Source organism: Phoca vitulina, unplaced genomic scaffold (genome assembly GCF_004348235.1).
Source record: "Phoca vitulina isolate PV1807 unplaced genomic scaffold, GSC_HSeal_1.0 scaffold21, whole genome shotgun sequence".
Classification (NCBI taxonomy): Eukaryota; Metazoa; Chordata; class Mammalia; order Carnivora; family Phocidae; genus Phoca; species Phoca vitulina.
In genome coordinates, this window is record NW_022589724.1 from 13119144 (window position 1) to 13137754 (window position 18611).

General features: G+C 40.7%; 1 protein-coding gene across 3 annotated transcripts in view; it reads left to right on the top strand.

Moving 5' to 3' along the window:
• KIAA1958 (KIAA1958 ortholog) overlaps window positions 1–14610 on the top strand; it is a 162553-nt gene extending 147943 nt beyond the window's left edge. For 2 of the 3 annotated variants that reach the window (XM_032419040.1, XM_032419039.1), the window contains one exon: window positions 4389–13482. In XM_032419040.1, the coding sequence (XP_032274931.1) occupies window positions 4389–5195 (807 nt within the window). In that variant the 3' untranslated portion in view covers window positions 5196–13482. Of the gene's footprint in view, window positions 1–4388; window positions 13483–14077 lie in introns of those variants that run through there. The other variant, XR_004301162.1, reaches the window with a different exon arrangement.
• Window positions 14611–18611: the final 4001 nt, after the last annotated feature.

Consider the following 18611-nt stretch of genomic DNA (forward strand, 5'->3'; position numbering starts at 1 on the left):
TAGAGAAGGTTTAGAGAAAAAAGCATTCTGGTCATACCATGCATAAAGTCTTAGAAGCCTAAGAGGATCTGGTGGTTCCTGTGAATGGCACAGAGTTCAATGAGGCTGGAAAATAAAGTACAAAGAGAAGAGCAGATTAGGCTAGAGAAAGTGTGTGGGTACCAGTTAACTATTGCTGCAGAACGAACTGCCTGAACACTTAGGGGCTTAAAGCAACATTCATTTTATTTGCTCATGATCCTATGGGTTGTTCTCACCTGGGAGAACCTATAAGACCAAAGCAGATAAAAGCAGCATCTCTGAAGCCTTGGTTTGGAATTCACACATTGTTACTTCTGCCACCTTCTTTGGTCAAGATAAGTCATGGCCAGCCCAGATTCCAAGGGTGGGAAAATAGATCCCACCTTTTGATGAGAGGAGTAGCAAAATCACTGTGCAGAGGTGTGTAGGAACAGGGAGGGGAGGAGCTGTTGTGGCTGTCTTTGCAAACAATGTACCGGAGGGTGAAAGCAAATTGTAAAGTCTTGCTTACAAGGTGAACAGTTTGAAATTTATCCTAAGGGCAACAGGAAGCTATCAGAGGTTGTTGTTGTTTTAAAGATTTATTTATTATTTTGGGGGCGGCGGGCAGAGGGACAGGGAGGGAGAGAGAATCCTCAAGCAGACTCCCTGCTGAGTGAGGAGCCAGACTTGAGGCTCAATCCCAGGACCCTGAGATCATGACCTGAGCTGAAATCAAGAGTCGGCCGCTTAACTGACTGAGCCATCCAGGTGCCCCTCAGAGGTTGGTTTTTTTTTGTTGTGTTTTGTTTTGTTTTTAAGTACCACAGTAATAAGGTTTTCTGCTTAACATCCCTTATTAAGGAACCCTTCTCTCCTACAATCCCCATGGTTACTGAAGAAGCCATCATGTTAGTACAGTGCCTACCTTTTGATCAATTGTTTAGATCAGGAATGAGCCAACCAGAATCCTTTCTTTAGATTTTCTTCTACTATAGATAGTATAGATGAGAATTGAACATTGCCAGTAGCTGAGGCTGTAAGATGCAGATCTTAGGGAGTGCTAGGGAATTATGTTTTAAGCTATATAAAGAAAGCCACTCTGCACAGAGAGGCAGAGATGAGAGACAGAGTCCTGATGGTCTTGGAGTCCACTAAATCTGACATCCCTCTTTGCCTAGGCTTATTCAAATGTGGCTTAGCTCTTGGACCAAATGAATCCCAACTAATACAAACAGAAGTTAACACCTGCAAGTAGGGAGTTGCAAGTGACAACATAAAAATCTGAAACCAGTTGAGTTTGAGAGTCATGGTTATTTTGACTGGTTTTTACTGGTATATAAGAAAGCTGTTGCTTTTCATACTTTGTATGTAGCTACCCTACTGATGGCTTTTCAGCTGAATCTCTTAGAATTTCCTAGACCAACAATCAGATTATCAGAAAACAATTATATTTTATCTTTTTCCTTTAGTATATACACATATACATATGCACATATGTGTGTATGTGTGTGTAATTTTTTTTTTAAAGATTTTATTTATTTAACACAGAGAGAGAGCGAGGGCAGGAACACAAGCAGGGGCAGTGGGAGAGGGAGAAGCAGGCTTTCCGCGGAGCAGGGAGCCTGATGTGGGACTCGATGCCAGGACCCTGGGATCATGACCTGAGCCGAAGGCAGACACTTAATGACTGAGCCACCCAGGCGCCCATGTGTGTAATATTTATTTCTTGTTTTGCCTGATTTGCTAGAACCTCCAAAATAGTGTTTTATATATATATACAGTATATGTATATATATATATATATATATATATATATATATACTGTATATATATATATACAGTATCAGATATTTGGCAAGTTCATCCTGTTCCTGACTTTATAAAAAAAACATTCTAATGTTTCTATCTTAGGTATAATTTTTATCGTTCTTGTCTGTAAAATACTCTTCATCGTAGTAAGAGGATTTTTTCTTCCAATCTAAATTTAATTTGAATTTTAAAAAATTTGAAATAGATATCAAACTTTCAAGTAATTTTTCAGTAATTAGCAAGTTTGTATTAATTTATCTATGAGTAAGTCAATTATATTAACATATTTATTAAGATTGAATCATCCTTACACTCTGCAACAATCCCTACTTGGCTTGATGTAGTACTGCTTTCCTGCATTTCTGAATTTGATTTGATAATATAGGCAGTCCTTGTTTTTTGTGGTACCATGTTAATTGCTACTCTGGATATCAGAGCTGTGTATCAGAGGCTTGTCCTCGTTTTCCAAGGTTATAATAACATGCACCTGTCTTACTTAACATAGCACTGTGCCAAACAAAAATTGCCTGTTTATATTTATATTCATATACTTTTTTTTGGTATATCTGTTAGATTTGGATTAGAGAAAAATGAAGACCCTTTCTCTTTCCTATGCTCCAAAACTGTTTAAATACAAAAGCTAAATAGACTCCATAAAGCCATCTCCTTAGGAGTGATATACATCTCTGACAATAATTTCACTCTATTTTAGGGCTCTTCAGATCTTTTACTTCTTTTTTTTTTTAAGATTTTATTTATTTATTTTTGAGAGACGGAGAGAGAGCACAAGCACGAGCATGGGGAGGGGCAGGGGGAGGGGCAGAGGGAGGGGCAGAGGGAGAAGCAGACCGCCCCCCGCCCCGGTGAGCTCTGAGGAGCCCAAAGCGGGGCTCGATCATAGAACCCTGGGATCATGACCTGAGCCAAAGGCAGATGCTTAACCAACTGAGCCACCCAGGTGCCCTCTTTTACTTCTTATTGAACCAGCTTTGGTAATTGAAAATTGTTCAGGTCACCTAGATTTTCAAATTAATATGTATAAAGTATATAATGTTCTTTCATATTTTTGATTCATTTTCTATAGTTACTGTCTTTCTCATTCCTGATATTGTTTAAATGTATATTTCCTTTCCTCTTCTTTCTCTCTCTCTCTTTTTGTCAGCCCTTCTGGAAGTTTGTCAACTTTATAGGTCTTTTCAAAGATTACATATTTTCATTTTTAAATTCAAATTTATCTCTCTTCTAGTTTATTATGTTTTATTTTTATTGATTCACTCTATTATTTTTTAATTTGGTTTACTTTCTCTAGCTTTTTGAGCTAAATAATCAGTTTGCTTATTTTCCATACAACTTTCTAAAAAAGTCATTCAAGACTATGATGTTATAAGAGTGTATTTAGCAAATCTCATGCATTTTGATATGGAATGTTTTCAGTTTGGTTTGTTTTTAATCTCTAAGTCAGTTTTTATTTTCTGTTTGACCCAAGGGTGTTAGAAGAATGAATGTTACCTGTCCAGTTTCTACTTTTAAAAAGTTTTCTGTTGAGACTTTCTTTTGTCCTAGAATGTGTACTTGGCCTGAAAGGACTATGAGCAAAGTCTGGTTTTCTCTTTCTAGCTCCCTCTTGAAAATAAAGCCTGGGTGGCTCAGTCAGTTAAGCATCTGCCTTTGGCTCAGGTCATGATCTCAGGGTCCTGGGATGGAGCCCGAATTGGGCTCCCTGCTCAGTGGAGAATCTGCTTCTCCCTCTGTCCCTCCCCCCCCCCCACCCCCGTGTGAGCACAACTACTCCCTCTCAAATAAAATAAATAATTTTTTTTAAAAAGTTAAAGAAAAGAAAGCTCTCTCAATGCCCGGGCTTCCTTTTCCCACCATACCCAAGTGAGGAGCTCTCTCTGTCAGTGTAGTCATTAAGCTTTTCATATTTTTTGAAAAAGTATTGATATTGCAACCCTATGGGTCATTAAGCCAGTGATATTTCAGGGCCTATATCAGATACATTCAAGTGAAGAATTAAGGTCATGAACTTGCTCTGCAACCCGGACATACCCATTGTCTTTCCCTAACGGTGCCGTGTTTAGTGCCCGCAGGACCCAATAGTATGTGCAAATTTTGAGGAAATTAATGCTGGGAGGATTCAGAGTTTGTAAATTTCATTCACAAATTCTTTAGAGAGAATGGTTGGATTTTACTGAAGGAGCAAGAAGAAATGATTTGCTAGAAAAGAGAAGAAAGGCTTTCCAGAGAGGAATAGAATAGTGAAAGTTACAAAGGCCAATAATCATAATTAGTATATACATGTATATTTATGTGTGCATACGTATATGTGTGTTCTCCACTATTTACAAACCATTTCACATCCCCTACTTTATTTAAGCATTACAATAATCCTTCAAGAACGTCTTGATTATCATGTCCCCATTTTGCTGCTTGAAACACTGTGGTTCCAGGTATGGAACCGAGATCTTCCATTTGAAGTTCTTTCCCTGTATCAGTCTGGGAGGATGAGGAGAAGGAAGGGGTCTGGCTCTTTGGGTGTCCTCAAACGTGTAACCTCAGTGTTTGTCTCATTTGAGATCCCTGCGGCGAAGTTGAACGAGCTGCTCGAGAATTTTTATGTCACCGTTAAGAAGAGTGACGGCTCCGACTTCCTGGCCACCTCGCTGCACGCCATTCGCCGAGGCCTGGACCGCATCCTGAAGAACGCAGGCGTGGGCTTTTCCATCACCAGCAGCACCTTCAGTTCTTCCACCAAGAAACTCAAGGAGAAGCTGTGGGTGCTGAGTAAGGCAGGGATGTCAGGGGCCCGTGCTCGCAATATTGTCTACTTCTCTCTTTCCGACGAGGAGGAGATGTGGCAGGCAGGGTGTTTAGGTGATGACAGTCCTGTCACTCTCCTGTCCACCGTGGTCAAGTACAACAGCCAGTACCTGAATATGCGGACCCTGCAGGAGCATGCAGATCTGATGTATGGTGACATTGAGCTGCTCAAAGACCCACAAAACCAGCCCTATTTTGCCCGGACAGACAGTGTCAAGCGGGAGAGCCGCAGTGGTGCCACGAGAGTATGCCACGGGAAGATCTACCATGAGCACTCTAGGGGACACAAACAGTGCCCTTACTGCCTCCTGTACAAGTACATGTACACCCACCGGCCGCCCACCCAAATGGAGGCCAAGTCCCCTTTCTACCTCACGGCCCGGAAGGAGGCCACAGACATGGGCAGCGTGTGGTATGAGGAGCAGAGGATGGGCCTGCGGTCTCTTCGGGGGATTGTCCCAAACTTAGCCAAGAAGGTCAAGCTGGAAAACTGTGAGAACTTCACCTTTGTCTCGTTTACTCAGGTCTCCAGGAGGCTTGGCTCCCACAGTTGCTGTCAGTGAGTCTTCCCCGACAAGCAAGGGCTCCCTCAGGCAACCGGGGCCAGAGCTCTGGGGTGGCAGGGAATGACAGCGACTTCAAGGTCAGGCTGGTCTTGGTCAGGGGGACCTGCTATTTCTTTGACTTTGGGTGTGTTTTTTTAACTGAAAGTAGAGGAGTCTGAATAATTAGGGTATTTTATCCAAATGTGTGTCACCTTTGTTAAATTATAGAATCTAACACCATGTATAATTGTTCCACAAACAAGAGTGAGGAAGTTCATTTTATCTAGTGCCTTTTTAGCACAGATTTTCTTAAAAAAAAAAAAAAAAAAGAAAGAAAGAAAAAGGGAGACTGTTTAAAAATTCATTAAAAAAAAAAAAAAACTCCCAGTAGCCTAGTAGCTTTAGAATGTTATGAAGACTCTATATACTTTGTTGAATTACACTCACAATAAGGAACTGGAAGGAGAGAGGCAGACACATTAACTATTTCCAGGAGACAAATTGCACTCGACACCCCTCTCTCTCTTTTGTTGATGGATAGTTTGGTTCTGCAGAGCAAGCAGCTTTGCCTGATAGAAGCTGGTGGGGCTGCCTGCACTCGGTAGTGCTGATGGGGGGATGGGGGCCGCCCCCACTGCTCTCAGCACGGGGAGCAACTTGGTCCCTGCGTCAACGGGGACAATTTTAGTTTTATGAAAAAAAGATGAATGCACCAGACAATGTTTGGGAGAGCAAGGTTTCCAATGAACTAGGTGGTTTGTACCGTGAGGGAATTTCCAGTAGTAGTGGCTTGGAAAAAGCGATCTGTAATCAAAATATGAAAACCTCCTGAAGCAGAAGTGCCTACATGTTCTTTCTCAGCACCATGTGGAAGCTATTTCCATTTGAGCCTTTTTTGGAATTTTTAAAATCTGTCCTTCATGTCATACAGTTGTCCCGTCAGCATCTAGCACCAGATCTGTAAAATCACTAAAGGTACTTTTCAGACTTCACCAGGAAAATCCAACAAAGCAAGCTGCAAAGAAAACAAATCCCCAAACGTGTTTATGAAAGTACTTTGGAATATGTTCATCAAAGTATGATTTTTTCAGCCACGATAGATGTCATCATTTTAGGTTGGCCCCAGTGCGTGGGACATGATGATGGAGGCAGCCTGCCAGGTAAGCAGACTCAGCATTAAGGACATGTGTGTAAAAATCAGAGCATGATGATAGGCTATTGATGCACTCAGGTAAACTGCAGCCTGACCACATGTTATGGAAACATGAGCAGAATTTTCTGATAACCACTCTGAATGACAAGTGAAAAAGGAGCCCAAAGAGTGCTAATCAATAATAACAATAATTTCCAGGAATCTTTATGTTGTATTTGAGGAAAGACTGCTACAAGATTATGTTCCTGTGTGTGCTTTCTAATCCAAAATTAAAATTCCAGTATAAATTCATGTTGCAAGAGTCCTAGAATCAGTCCTAGTTCTTTTTCAAAACATTATTGTAGTATTTATTTTAATTAATTGTTCTTAAAAATCATTCACCAGTCGTTGAAATATGTAAGACATCCTTTACCAGAAAAGAACTCAGCCAATGCTGCCTTAAGGTTTAATGTTGTTCCCTTTTTAGTTAAACTGCACATTTATAATTTTGTTTACTAGTTGATCTTTCCTGAGTGTGGGTTAGTTTTCGTATGTCTCCATGTGTATATAAATAACAGGTAATATTTAATAATCAGTGTTATGACTTGATATTGCATACTATTCTGTTGTGATTTCCTATAGTGATTTTAGGGTTTTGCTTAAAAAAGAGACACAAAACATTGGTGTAGTTTTCTTTAGTTTGCTTAACACCCAAAGGATATTTTGTTTGTGGAAAGCAGATGGTGATTTTTCCTGTCAGTTCTGCACTTAAACAGAAATATAACCCATGTGAACAATGGGGTGGATGGAGCCTGCAGCCTAATTAAATAAAATCTCCATTTTTATTTTAAATGGATTCAAGAGGAAATCGCTATTAGGAATCACTGGGATCTTTTCAGATTTCAACATTTCCATAAGTAGCAATAACTGACCCAGGGGTTGTCATCCTTCTGTTGACAGGGGCTTTTCGTCAGCTGGGTAACCACCTCTGCCTCACATTGGTTGCTTATCACTGTTTGATGTGCTATAAATCCCCCGAGTTCTGAAGTGAATGATTATAATAAAAAATCAGGAGGTGGAATCTTCAGTGATATCTGATGGAATGAAAGAACTGTATCTCAGCATCCTAAACGCCATGCATTTCATGCCTCCCTTGGGGAGTGGGAGGGAGAAAGAAAATGCATTTAGCAGGTGCTACTCGGCACCACCCATTGAACGAGGTACTTTTTTTACATGTTTGTGTTAGATGTCTGTGTGTGTGTGTGTACAACACACACTTGAAATTTATATGTGGTGATGCCTGGTAAACCTGCTAATGTGGCAAAGCACCTCTTCTTTGTATGGCCATGTCTGTCCTCAGAGGATCTGAAGCGGGGACGGAGTAGCTAGTTCGAGGGGGCCACCCTCACTCATGCCCACTGGGGGACTCCCTGATTTTCTACTCTTGCCTAAGCCAGGAGAAAGGAGAATCCCAACAGAAGGAAGGGGGGCGTAGATTAAGGACATTTTCTCCACTTACCTTTATTTATTTATTTATTTTACTCAAAAGTGGGAACGAATATCAGGAACTCACAAGCTCACCGAAGCACAAGTTGCCTTTGGCTCAGCATCGGGAACAGTAGAATGTAGGTATTAGGGAGGACCTGTGGAGCGCTTTGGGCGAGCTCTTGCCCACAGCACCCCTTCTGCGTCTGCTCTAACATGAGCCCTGCTTGCTTGGTACCTCCTCTCCAGAATCTAGCAGGTCTCCCCTTGAAAGTGTATCCCGGCAGAGGTGATAGGGGGTCAGCTTGGAAGGGTGTGATCCCATTAAATGTAAAGGGTTTAACACAGCACTAGGTGCACAGTAAGCATGCAATATATATTAGCTATTTTAGCTACAACTTTTGGTAATAGTAATAATATTATTCAACTAATCTGCATTGCATCAATTATTTCTTCCATTGTGGAGATTCTCCCTCCTTTAAACTGTTAAACTTGAGGAGGAAACCAAACCTGATAATCTGGTCACATGTATGCCCATAAATTCTACCTCCAACACAGCCAAGCCCTGATACCTCAGCTGTAAGCAAAAACACGTGAAGAATGGAGATGCCTTAAGAGGCTTTATGAGAAAGCTTTTGCATTGTTTAGTGTGTTTGCAAAGGGGAGTATTATGGAAGAACCTAACCAAAGTTGTGAAAGAAATGGTCTCCTTGGTTGTGTGGCATTTTCCAGCTCTCCTTGGATTATGTGCTGTATTAATCTTGCCCTGACTGATAAATGGTGTTTGAAGAAATGTGAAATTCTATTACTTTGATATTTATTTCAATTCGACTTTCTTAAAACGATCGAGCACTGTATCTCAGCATGTTCATAGACAGTCTATTGGGAGAATCTGGACAAAATAACCTTCATGTGGAAGCTGAAGCCTCCTGCTACAGTAGAAAGAGAACTTGACTGGGACCTCCTTCCCTACTCAGCAATTCTGGTCTCACTTCCATCAACGATAAAGTGGGATCATTGGAATGGATCATCTCCAACGTGAACAGTATTACAGTTCCTGAAGCCCATATAGTTAGGAAATAGCGAAACTTGGAAACAAAATTCCTAATTCTTCAAGGTCATATAGTGAATCTCCTAAATTTTAAGAGCTTCTCACTCTACTGGAACACTTTCTTTTGAAAAAATACTTTTCTTGAATTTTCAGGTTTCACAAATTTTAAAATTATTTTTTGCTATCTCATAGGCAGCAACATGTTGATTACTTTTCTCAGTTTAGAATAATGCTGACCACGGTTTAATTACTTAAATAAAGTAAACAGGATGTTTAAATGTTATGCTTATCAACATGATTCACTTTGTTGTTTTTACTGAAATCTGGACTGCTAAACCTTTTTGAGCTAGTAACCAGTTACATGCCTTTAGGCATCGATAAATGCAAACAACAAAGACCTCAAAGTTACTTCATTTTCTCTACATGAGATCCAATTTTGTCTAAGTTAGTGCCCATGCACATTTAGAAACGGTTAACAGTCCTGAGCAGAAGAATATATTAAAAGTTTCAAATTCACATATCTTTAAATGTTTTTGCTTTGGGGTTGAATTTTTAATGCTCTATATTAAAAGAAAAACATTCGATGGTTTAGTCAGTGTTCTTAAAAATCTTTGTTGTTTTTTTCCCCATGTGAATTAATCACCTTAGCAGAAACATGGGTGGAGGGAGAGTTGGGTGGTGACCTAAGGACACGACACGCTCCCTTCCTGAGAGAAGAGAAGGTCGTGTGGGGTGATTAACTTATCTCTGGGAATTCCTATGTATTCCGTGTCCATGAATTCTGACATCACAGGATTTCCCAAAACTCCTTTGAGAGAGGCTGCCCATCCTTCTGGCAAAGTTTGCTTATTATGATGATGATTTTATGTACTTCTAGTTCTTCACAGTCCAGGAAGTCCAGAGATGTTGCCCATGTTTAGTTGGTTTACCAGAATCAGATTTCTGTGCTCAATTAAAGTGCTCTATTAATCTAATGCAGCTGATATGGCAGTTAATTTCAGGAAATATTTATTAAAACCAAAAAAAAAAAAATCACTGGGTTATATTGGATGCATATTGCTTCCATTACTATTAAAAGCAATTGGATAGATCCCTCCCCCACAATGAGAGGAGAATGAGCTCCTAAATATTTTATGGTCAATATAACTGATTTGATTAATTTGCATTTAACTGTAGTTATTGTTACGGTTCAAAAAAGTTTCTTAGAAAGTTCACATTTGACTAACACTGTGATAAGTGCTTTCTCACAGCTGCCTCATATTCGCATTTAATCTCACAACAGCTCTGCAAGGTAGGCCTAAGTATTCCCACATTAGTTATTGAGAAACCTAAGGCTCAGAGAAATTAAGTAAATTTCTCAAAGTCTCACCAAGCTTGTAAGTGGGAGAACTTAAGTTTGAACCCAGGTCTTCTGACTCCAAATCCAGTGCTCAATCCATGAGACAAAACTGCCTTCTTTGGGGGCTACAGAGGGTCCATTTATCACAGAACTTTAAAAAAACTAAACATAATTTCTGTCTGTTTAGGAAATACTTCATTTCTCAAGTCCTACAGTGGCACACCTCATATGTACTCTTACTAACTGATTGGTCACTTGGTATGATTCAGTAGTTCCTGGAAAGCCTGATGGTTTTCTGTGAACGTTCTGCCTATTGAAAACTTTCTGTATTTATCCAATAAATAACTTGTATTACTTATTATCTACCCTAAAGGGCAGACGGTCATGCCCTCCTTATCCACTGCGCCATATACCCACAAAAGAGAATTGACAAACACTCACGTGGGCAAATAACACAACCAAGGGCAGATACTGGATCTGCGAAGAGGACTGTATTTAAGGATGAGTATATAGAGAAAAAAAAACAAAAAGGGGTATATAAAAAAATGACTGAACCAAGGAAAATAAACAGCTTCCAAGAGCATTTGAAAATGAAAGTGGTCTACTGCAAGAAATAAGAAAATGGTAGGATTCTTCTTGTTGTAACTGAAGGAACAGAATTGCTTCCGTGCAGCATAGTTATCTCAGACTGGGAGTTGGTTTAGAGAAAAAGGCGCTAGAATAAAATGAAAAAGAAGAGAAGTTAGAAAGAAGGATTGCAAGAAAACTTAAAGCACAGATTACAATCCACACTGGAAGCAGAAAAGAACACGACTGAGCTTAGAAACACTCAAATCAATAATGTGAAGGACAGACTTGACATTTTCTTCTTCATGTTCTTTCAAAAGAAATAAGAGATGAAAACAATGAGGAAAGATAATGGATTTGGAAGACAGAACATTAGCTAACATTCCTGAGTTTTGCTTTCTTGATGGAAAAACTGTATTGAGAAAAAAATATATCATCAGACTATAAAAATGAAATCTTTCCTGAACAGAATGAAAATCTGTGTATGTAGGGTGAAAGGATTCACTGCATTCCAGCACACACACACCCCCCCCCAAAAAAAAGGGAAAAGAGACTATACCCATGCACCTCCTGGCAAAAATTTTAACTACTGAGGATAGAGATTGAAAAATCCTGTCAGAAAGTAACAAGTTGCCTACCAGAAAACAAAAGAGCTTTCTGGCTTCAACCTTCTGCTTTATAGCACCAAATGCCAGGAAACAATAGGGAATTGGGGTTGGGGGGGGGGAACGCTGTGGAATTCTGGAATTTGATCCACATTAAGAAACAAAAGGATTTTTAGTTATAACAAGCATTCAGGAAATAAACCATCTATGAATTACTCTAATCTGTACTGTAACCTACAAAGTTTGGTTTAAAAAAGAGCAATTTTTGCTTAATATAATTTCAAGGGACTCTGGGGGTATTAAACATCAGATCATTTACCCACGAGAAGAAGGATATGTATGCTCTTAAATAGGTAATATGGCTGGAAGCCACATATCTAAAAGTGCCCAAAGTCCTCACCTAAATGGGCTTCCCTAACGCAAGAAAATGTACCTGAAAATAATTGTCGTATCACAGCGTCATGTTCCTTCATTTTTATTACTTAAGTGATGCGTTGTCATGATCGTATAAATAGAAAATTCAGATACATTCCTTACAAATAGAATTTAAATGGCTCTCAGTTTCCTCTGCTTCTGCCTAAAATACTACTCTGAGCGAGATTCCCTCGCTTCCAGGTGAGAAAAGGCAAGGGGTCTGAGCGCCTGGACGAGAGCTTGCCGAGGCTATCCCGCGTGCTTATCCCCTCTCCTCAAATCCAGAACTAAGAACAGGTGCCGAGTTAGAAAATCATGGAATTTATATCTGTGTTTTAAAAAGAGAACCAGGGAAAACAAACCTTGTTTTAGAATATAAGGAAAGTTCGTTTCAGCAGCAGGAAGGTGGCCTGGGGCAGTGACCGAGCTTTCCCTAGCTGGTCTCAAAGTTTTAAATGCAGATATTAAGGGAATAGAAGCAGCTAACCACCACCACTACCACCACCCCTCCCCCACCCCGCCAAACTAATTACTTCTGGAGTCTCATGTCAGCGTTAGAACTGAAGCTGCGTTGTTTTGTTTGGTTTTTCATTTGCTTGCACTGGAAGGACTTGAAAAGACCCAGGAATGTTGAGTATCATTGGCCTTAATGCTCAGTTCCTTCCTGGCAGTCTAAAGGTTTATTGGTGCCCGCAAGTTTCCTTGCGATTTAAACTCTAAATTAAATTTTCAACACAACCAGCATGTTTGCTTTAAATTTAGCAATAGAATGGCTAATAGGTTGCTTTGCATTTGCTTCGTTTTTCATTCTGAAGCTCAGCAAACCTCTTCCAGATGGAGAGAGTCTCTTCTGGAGAGGTTCCAAGTGGAAGCTTTTCCAGGGTCCCCTGTTGCTTGGCTGTGACTGACAAAAGTCTGTTCGCTCTAAGGACTTAGATGAGAAATGCAATGCTTTTCTTTAAAATTTTAAATATTTTCTATGTGGCTATATGTTCCAAATGATGGCAACAAAGCTGTGTCCTAATGTTTTCACTGTTCTGGGTATGTTGGGTTGGTTTTTTTTTTTTTTTTTTTTTAGTGTAGAGGAGGATATCCATGATTTCTTAACACTGGAAACATCATTCTGAATAATATAAGAAATGGTCAGTAACTCGAACGATTTTAATGTACCATTTTCAGCTTTTTCTTTCTTCCCCCACTGATGTCTGCACGTGGGAGCACACGTGTGGGAAAGCCCGTATGGCATCTGTCTTTTCTTGTTCATCTAGTTCAGCTCTCTAGTTGATAGTCTATTAGAGTCTGTTAACAATTTGCAAGGTTCGGGGTTTTGTTTTGTTTTTTTTTAAGTTGTTTGGTTTATGTATGTGCAGCTTGACTGTTTAACCAGATTTTTGAAAATAAAAAAAATTAATGTCTATTTTACGTCTGTTTTATTAAAATAACTTAGTTATTGAAACTTAATCAGCAGTATGTATGGTTTCTGAATGTTTTTTATTTTCGTATCACATTCCCGGAAGTAACGCTTTCCTTTATAGTTTGCAATGTAAGGACGTTTTGAGCAGTTCTTTGCCCAGATGCTCCTGAGCTAATTAATGCCCTGAGTGAAATTGTTCTGGCTGACCCTCACTCTGGTTCTCCGACTTGGATTTCTTCACTGGGAGGCTGGGAGCCCATTTGGAAAGTCCTTATAGGTGACTGTATATTGTCCATGATATATGTGCCTCTAATTAATGTTTTTCTGCTCTCTAAATTATTATTTTTGGTTTTGGGAGAGTATATTTAATCCTGAAACCCTTCAAAAGAGACATTTACAGCTCTAAATCATTCCTAAAAAAACAGGTTTCTGAAAAATCTTTCCAAATGGGTAAGATGGTGATAATGCTGAAACGGATGAGATGTTTCATTGAGAATTATTGACCCTCAGGCAGACTGCCTCTCTTCTCATTGTCCCACTTAGAGCAATGATTTCTTAAATTTTAGACTTCTGGACCAGTTTGAAAATTTAATGGAAGCTATAGACCATTTTCTCAGGAATATATACATGCAGCATTTTACACACATAAACCCAGGCTTAAGTACTCCTGCATTCGATTTTTTTTTTTTAAAGCGCTGCCTTTTTGAGATGTAGTCTAAAAGATTTAAGGATTTGCTTCAACATAATCCAGAGGGGTAGAGTCGATGGAAATGTAGATGATAGGCAAATTGGCTTAGAATAAGATCACTGTTAAAGCAAGTCAAGGGGTACATGAGGGTTTGTTATACTCTCCTCTGTTCTTTTGTACATGCTTGAAATTTTCTATAAGGAAGAGTTTAAAACAACAACAGCAAGTGCCTGGAGATTCTGCAACCTTCCTCACGGATCTCATAGAATCACAGAATCTTCCAGCTGAGAGGAACGACCGGAGGAGAGATGAGAGTAAGGATGCCGACAAAGCCAGGTAAGACCCCCGCACAACACCTGAGGGTGATTTTCAGGCCCGAATGCTGGGTTGGAGCAGGACTGGCAAGAACCAGTGACATTTGAATTGTTACTAGTAACGCGACCTCATTTGCACCCACCAGATGGGACACATTTTGTTCTCTCCCTTTCATGCAGAAAGTAGCTCTGTGGAAATCTTGGGGGGCTGATTCTGGCAGCTGTAAGAGAGCTGTAGTCATGACGTACAGATTGAGAAGGGATCCGGGCATGCTGAAGGTGCTGTGAAGATTGCACACCGAGCCTGGAGGTCCAAGGGCCTGGGATAGCACGTGGCTCTCTAGGCCTCAAGGACAAACACTCCCAGGGGTTGCCATGGAAACCATGGGCTACCAAAACCTTGAAAGGACCAGAGAATGTGCAGGCAAGCACCAGCAAGGGGTGCGGAGTGTGGGTACATGCACCAGTGGCCTGGTGCGCCCTCACTCTCACTTAGGTGTCACGACATTATCTTCCAGGGCCTGGAGAGTGTCTCATGACCAGTATGTTTGGCTCATTCAATCTGTTCCATTCTCCTTTTCCTTGCCTTCTCCCAGATTAGGACTTGGAGCCCCAGGTGGTGTACATCCCATCTTCCTTCCCCAATACATCTCCTTTTCCTTTTCTTCTTTTCTGTTCCCCTCTATCAGTTCTCCCTCTGCTTACGAGCATTTTCACTCCCGTTTTTGCTGGTACTACACCAGGGACAGACATGAAAGATATTAAACAAGATATATTTCAGCAATAAACAAGATTCTTGTATTTCTCAGGGGATCCCAAAGAAATAATGATGAGAAATAAAAATTCCTGCTGGAGTATTTACAATGTACTCAGCTGTTGCAATGTTCAAAATGCAATCAAGGAAGTAATTTAGCACATTTCTAATACACTTAACTATGGTCATAATGTTGAAGAGTTTGGCCAAATTTTAAAAACCCAGTGAATCTTTTAAGACATTACTAAGGAATCTAACCCTCACAAGAACAAGTGCATCTGTGGTAGTTAATAGTTAATATTCTATTTGTGGTTTGTTGTTATTGTCCGTCCCTAGGATCATGGCCCAGAATTGAAAGGATGCAGTTTGACCTCCCCCTAGGCAGGGAACAGTATGATCCAGATGTTTCCTTTTGTGCTGTATTCTCAGGACATGTGTCAACTGTGTTTGGTCCACTGTCACGTATTTCTCTTGCTTGCTCATGTCGTTCATGATTTTTCAGTGTAAGTCTCCAGCCAGGGCACTGTTCCTCAAGAAGTGTCAGTCAGTCATCTACCTCGTCCACAACTGTAGTGATAGCTGAGTCCACTTGGCCTATTATTTATTTGATGCTTTCTTTAAATTAATTCATTTTTTACTGGAATTTATTTTAAAGCAAATAATAATAATAATAATAATTTTCTTTTGAGCAGAGTTTCTCAAAATCAGACCACTCGGGTTCAAATTCCAGCTCTGCTTCTTACTAGTTCTGTGACCTTGGGCAAGTTATTTGGCCTCTCTGGGCTTCAATTTCTTCATTTTTAAAAGGGGGACAACAATATCTATCTTATAAGGTTGTGGTGAGGATGAAGTAAAAATATTAATACATATGAAGCACTTAGAACAATGCCTGGTACAAAGTAACCATCAAAAAAATAAGTAACAGATATGCTTATTATTTGTAACATAAATGCTGTATTACTTGAGATAAACACATAACTATTGCAGTTTAAGATGTTTGCCCATATAAACTCCACGAATCATCTCTACCATCACCAGTGACACAATAACCACACTTTAGGAAAGAGCTTGACCAACCTGCCCCCCCACCCCATCCTTTCTGAGATTATCTTCTCGTTGGCTTCCATGAGAATTTAAGGTGCCATGGTCTCTTGGTTTTTCCAGTGTGTCTTTAGACTCTCTCCTGGCCTCCTCATCCCTTGACTCTCTCATTTATACTGATTCAGTCTTACATACTTTCTCAGGGTAATTTCATCTACTCCCACAGGCTTAGCATAAGGAGACCTACGTTATCAAAACCTTTCTCAACTGGGTCCTTCCTCTGAACCACAGAATGCAGAAAATGACTCAAGTACCTAACTAGTACTCTGTACTAGTACTCCAGTACATGACTAGTACTCTGCTCTATATATACAACAGCTAAAATCATTCCCAAGAAACAAGTTCTAGGTGCAGGGGAGAAACATGAATTCCTCCCAGACAATGGAGGCCTTAGGACAATAGGGCTTACTTCTCTAGGGGAACTCCAGTTGAGAAAGGCCCCTCAACCCCATGTCTCCACCCTATATTTCTTCCTAAGGAAATGGCACGCATATCCACCTTGTTGCCCAAGCCAGAAACCAGACAGTGATTCTAGAACCTCACTCTGCCCTCTCCTCAATCTTCTGTCATCCTCCATAATCATTTTCCATTAGTGGATAATTCTATCTACCTTAATATCCTTTGAATTTCTTCCCTTCCCATTCTCCTCACTGCCATCAGCTTGGTCAGTCCATACCGTTTTGCCCCATGATTATTTAAAAGCAACCCGTGGTCTCCTTGCTCCCTCCAGTCTACCCTCCACTGCTTCCTGGGAAAATTTCACTAAATATAAATCTTATTCTATCTTTACTCCTTTAATGGCTCTCCAAAGCCTTTCTGATAAGCTCCAAACCGTCCACATGGATTGCTGGCTCGTGCTATTACACCATTCCCTCCCTCCCTCTACTGTGCCTGCTCACCTTCTGCTTGGGGGGCCCACTGCCTTTTACCCACTCCTCTGCCATCACCCCCTTCTTCCGTAAAATTCTTACTTAGCAGTTTTCACCTGGCATGCTGCGCATGTGAGCTCCTCCCCTGAGGAGGAGTCAGTCCTCTCGGCTTCTGCTGTCTCAGAAGCTGGCAACATTGAACAGAACCTATGAGCCCGTCAGTGTCACCCTGTGCATCTCCTGTTCCCGAGGAGCCAAGTGCCCTCCACGGGAGCAGCTTTGTATCCGTGAGCATTTGACTCACAAAGTGGCGAAGCTGGGAGAAGATCCGTTTTCACACGAATGTCTGTGCCTCCGGAGATGGAGGGCAGGGCCTCAGTTTGTGGCTGCTCAGAGCCTGTACTTTTACTGTTGGATGTTTTCCTAAGATAACTTGAATTAATAGCTCAGTTATGAAAAATGACGGGCTGGCACACGCTCTTGTTTTCTTAGCGGAACCGTGGCGGCCCCTTTGCTGTATTTGCTACAATATTGCAAGGCTCCGAGTCTCCTGGGAAACTCCAAGTAGTAATCACATCTGTGGCTGCACTGGAGAGGCATCCAAAGACGTATAGTAGCTAAATTATTTTTTTTTTTAAGATTTTATTTATTTAGAGAGAGAGCCAGTGAGCGGGGGCAGGTAGGGGTAGAGGGAGAAGGATAGAGAGTCTCAAGCTGACTCCATGCTCAGCGCAGAGCCCAGTGTGGGCTGCATCTCATGACCCCGAGATCATGACCCCGAGATCAGGACCCTGAGATCACAACCAGAGCAGAAACCAAGAGTTGTACGCCTGACTACGCCACTCAGGTGTCCCAGCTGGATTACTTTTGATCATTGGGTTTTTGTTGTTGTTGTTTTTTAAATAAGAATGTTTAATGACTTGAAAATATTTATGATGTATTCGTAAGTACAGAAACCAGAGTACAGAATATTGTGACCCCAGTTTTGTAGAAAGAAAGACAAAAAAGAGCAACATGATCATTGGGTTTTAACCTGGCATTCGTGGCTGGGCTTCAGGGAGTCTAGGAACCCCCCTAAAATTATAGGTGCTGTTTTTTGTGCATGTTCATGTGTACATTTCACTTGCAGAAAGGGTCCACTGCTGAGGACCAAGATGCCATTTTTCCCTTTGGATGATCATACTTATTTATTCATTAAAATATTTGAACACTTGGGGCCTCTGGGTGGCCCGTGAGCTGGCCCAATCAGCTGAGCACCTGACTCTTGGTTTTGGCTCAGGACGTGATCTCAGGGTTGTGAGATCCAGACCTGTGTTGGGCTCTGCACTCAGCCTGGAGTCTGCTTGAGATTCTCTCTGCCCCTCCCCCCGGCTCTCTCTCTCTCAAATAAATAACTATTTAAAATAAAATAAAATAAAATATTTGAACACTTGCTATGATGTATCAGGCACTATCCTAAGCACTAGGGGTAGTGGGGGAAAAAAACACATAAAAGCATCTGCCCTCACAACCCTTATATTCTAGTAGGACAAGGCAGACAATAAACAAAATAAGGAAGTAAATTACATTCTATTTTATAAGGTGCTAAGAGCCACAGAGAAGAATTAAGCAAGGTTGTACTGGGGAGGGAGATGAAATTTTAAATAGTGGTCAAAGAAGGCATCATTGAAAAACTGACATTTAGGGGCGCCTGGGTGGCTC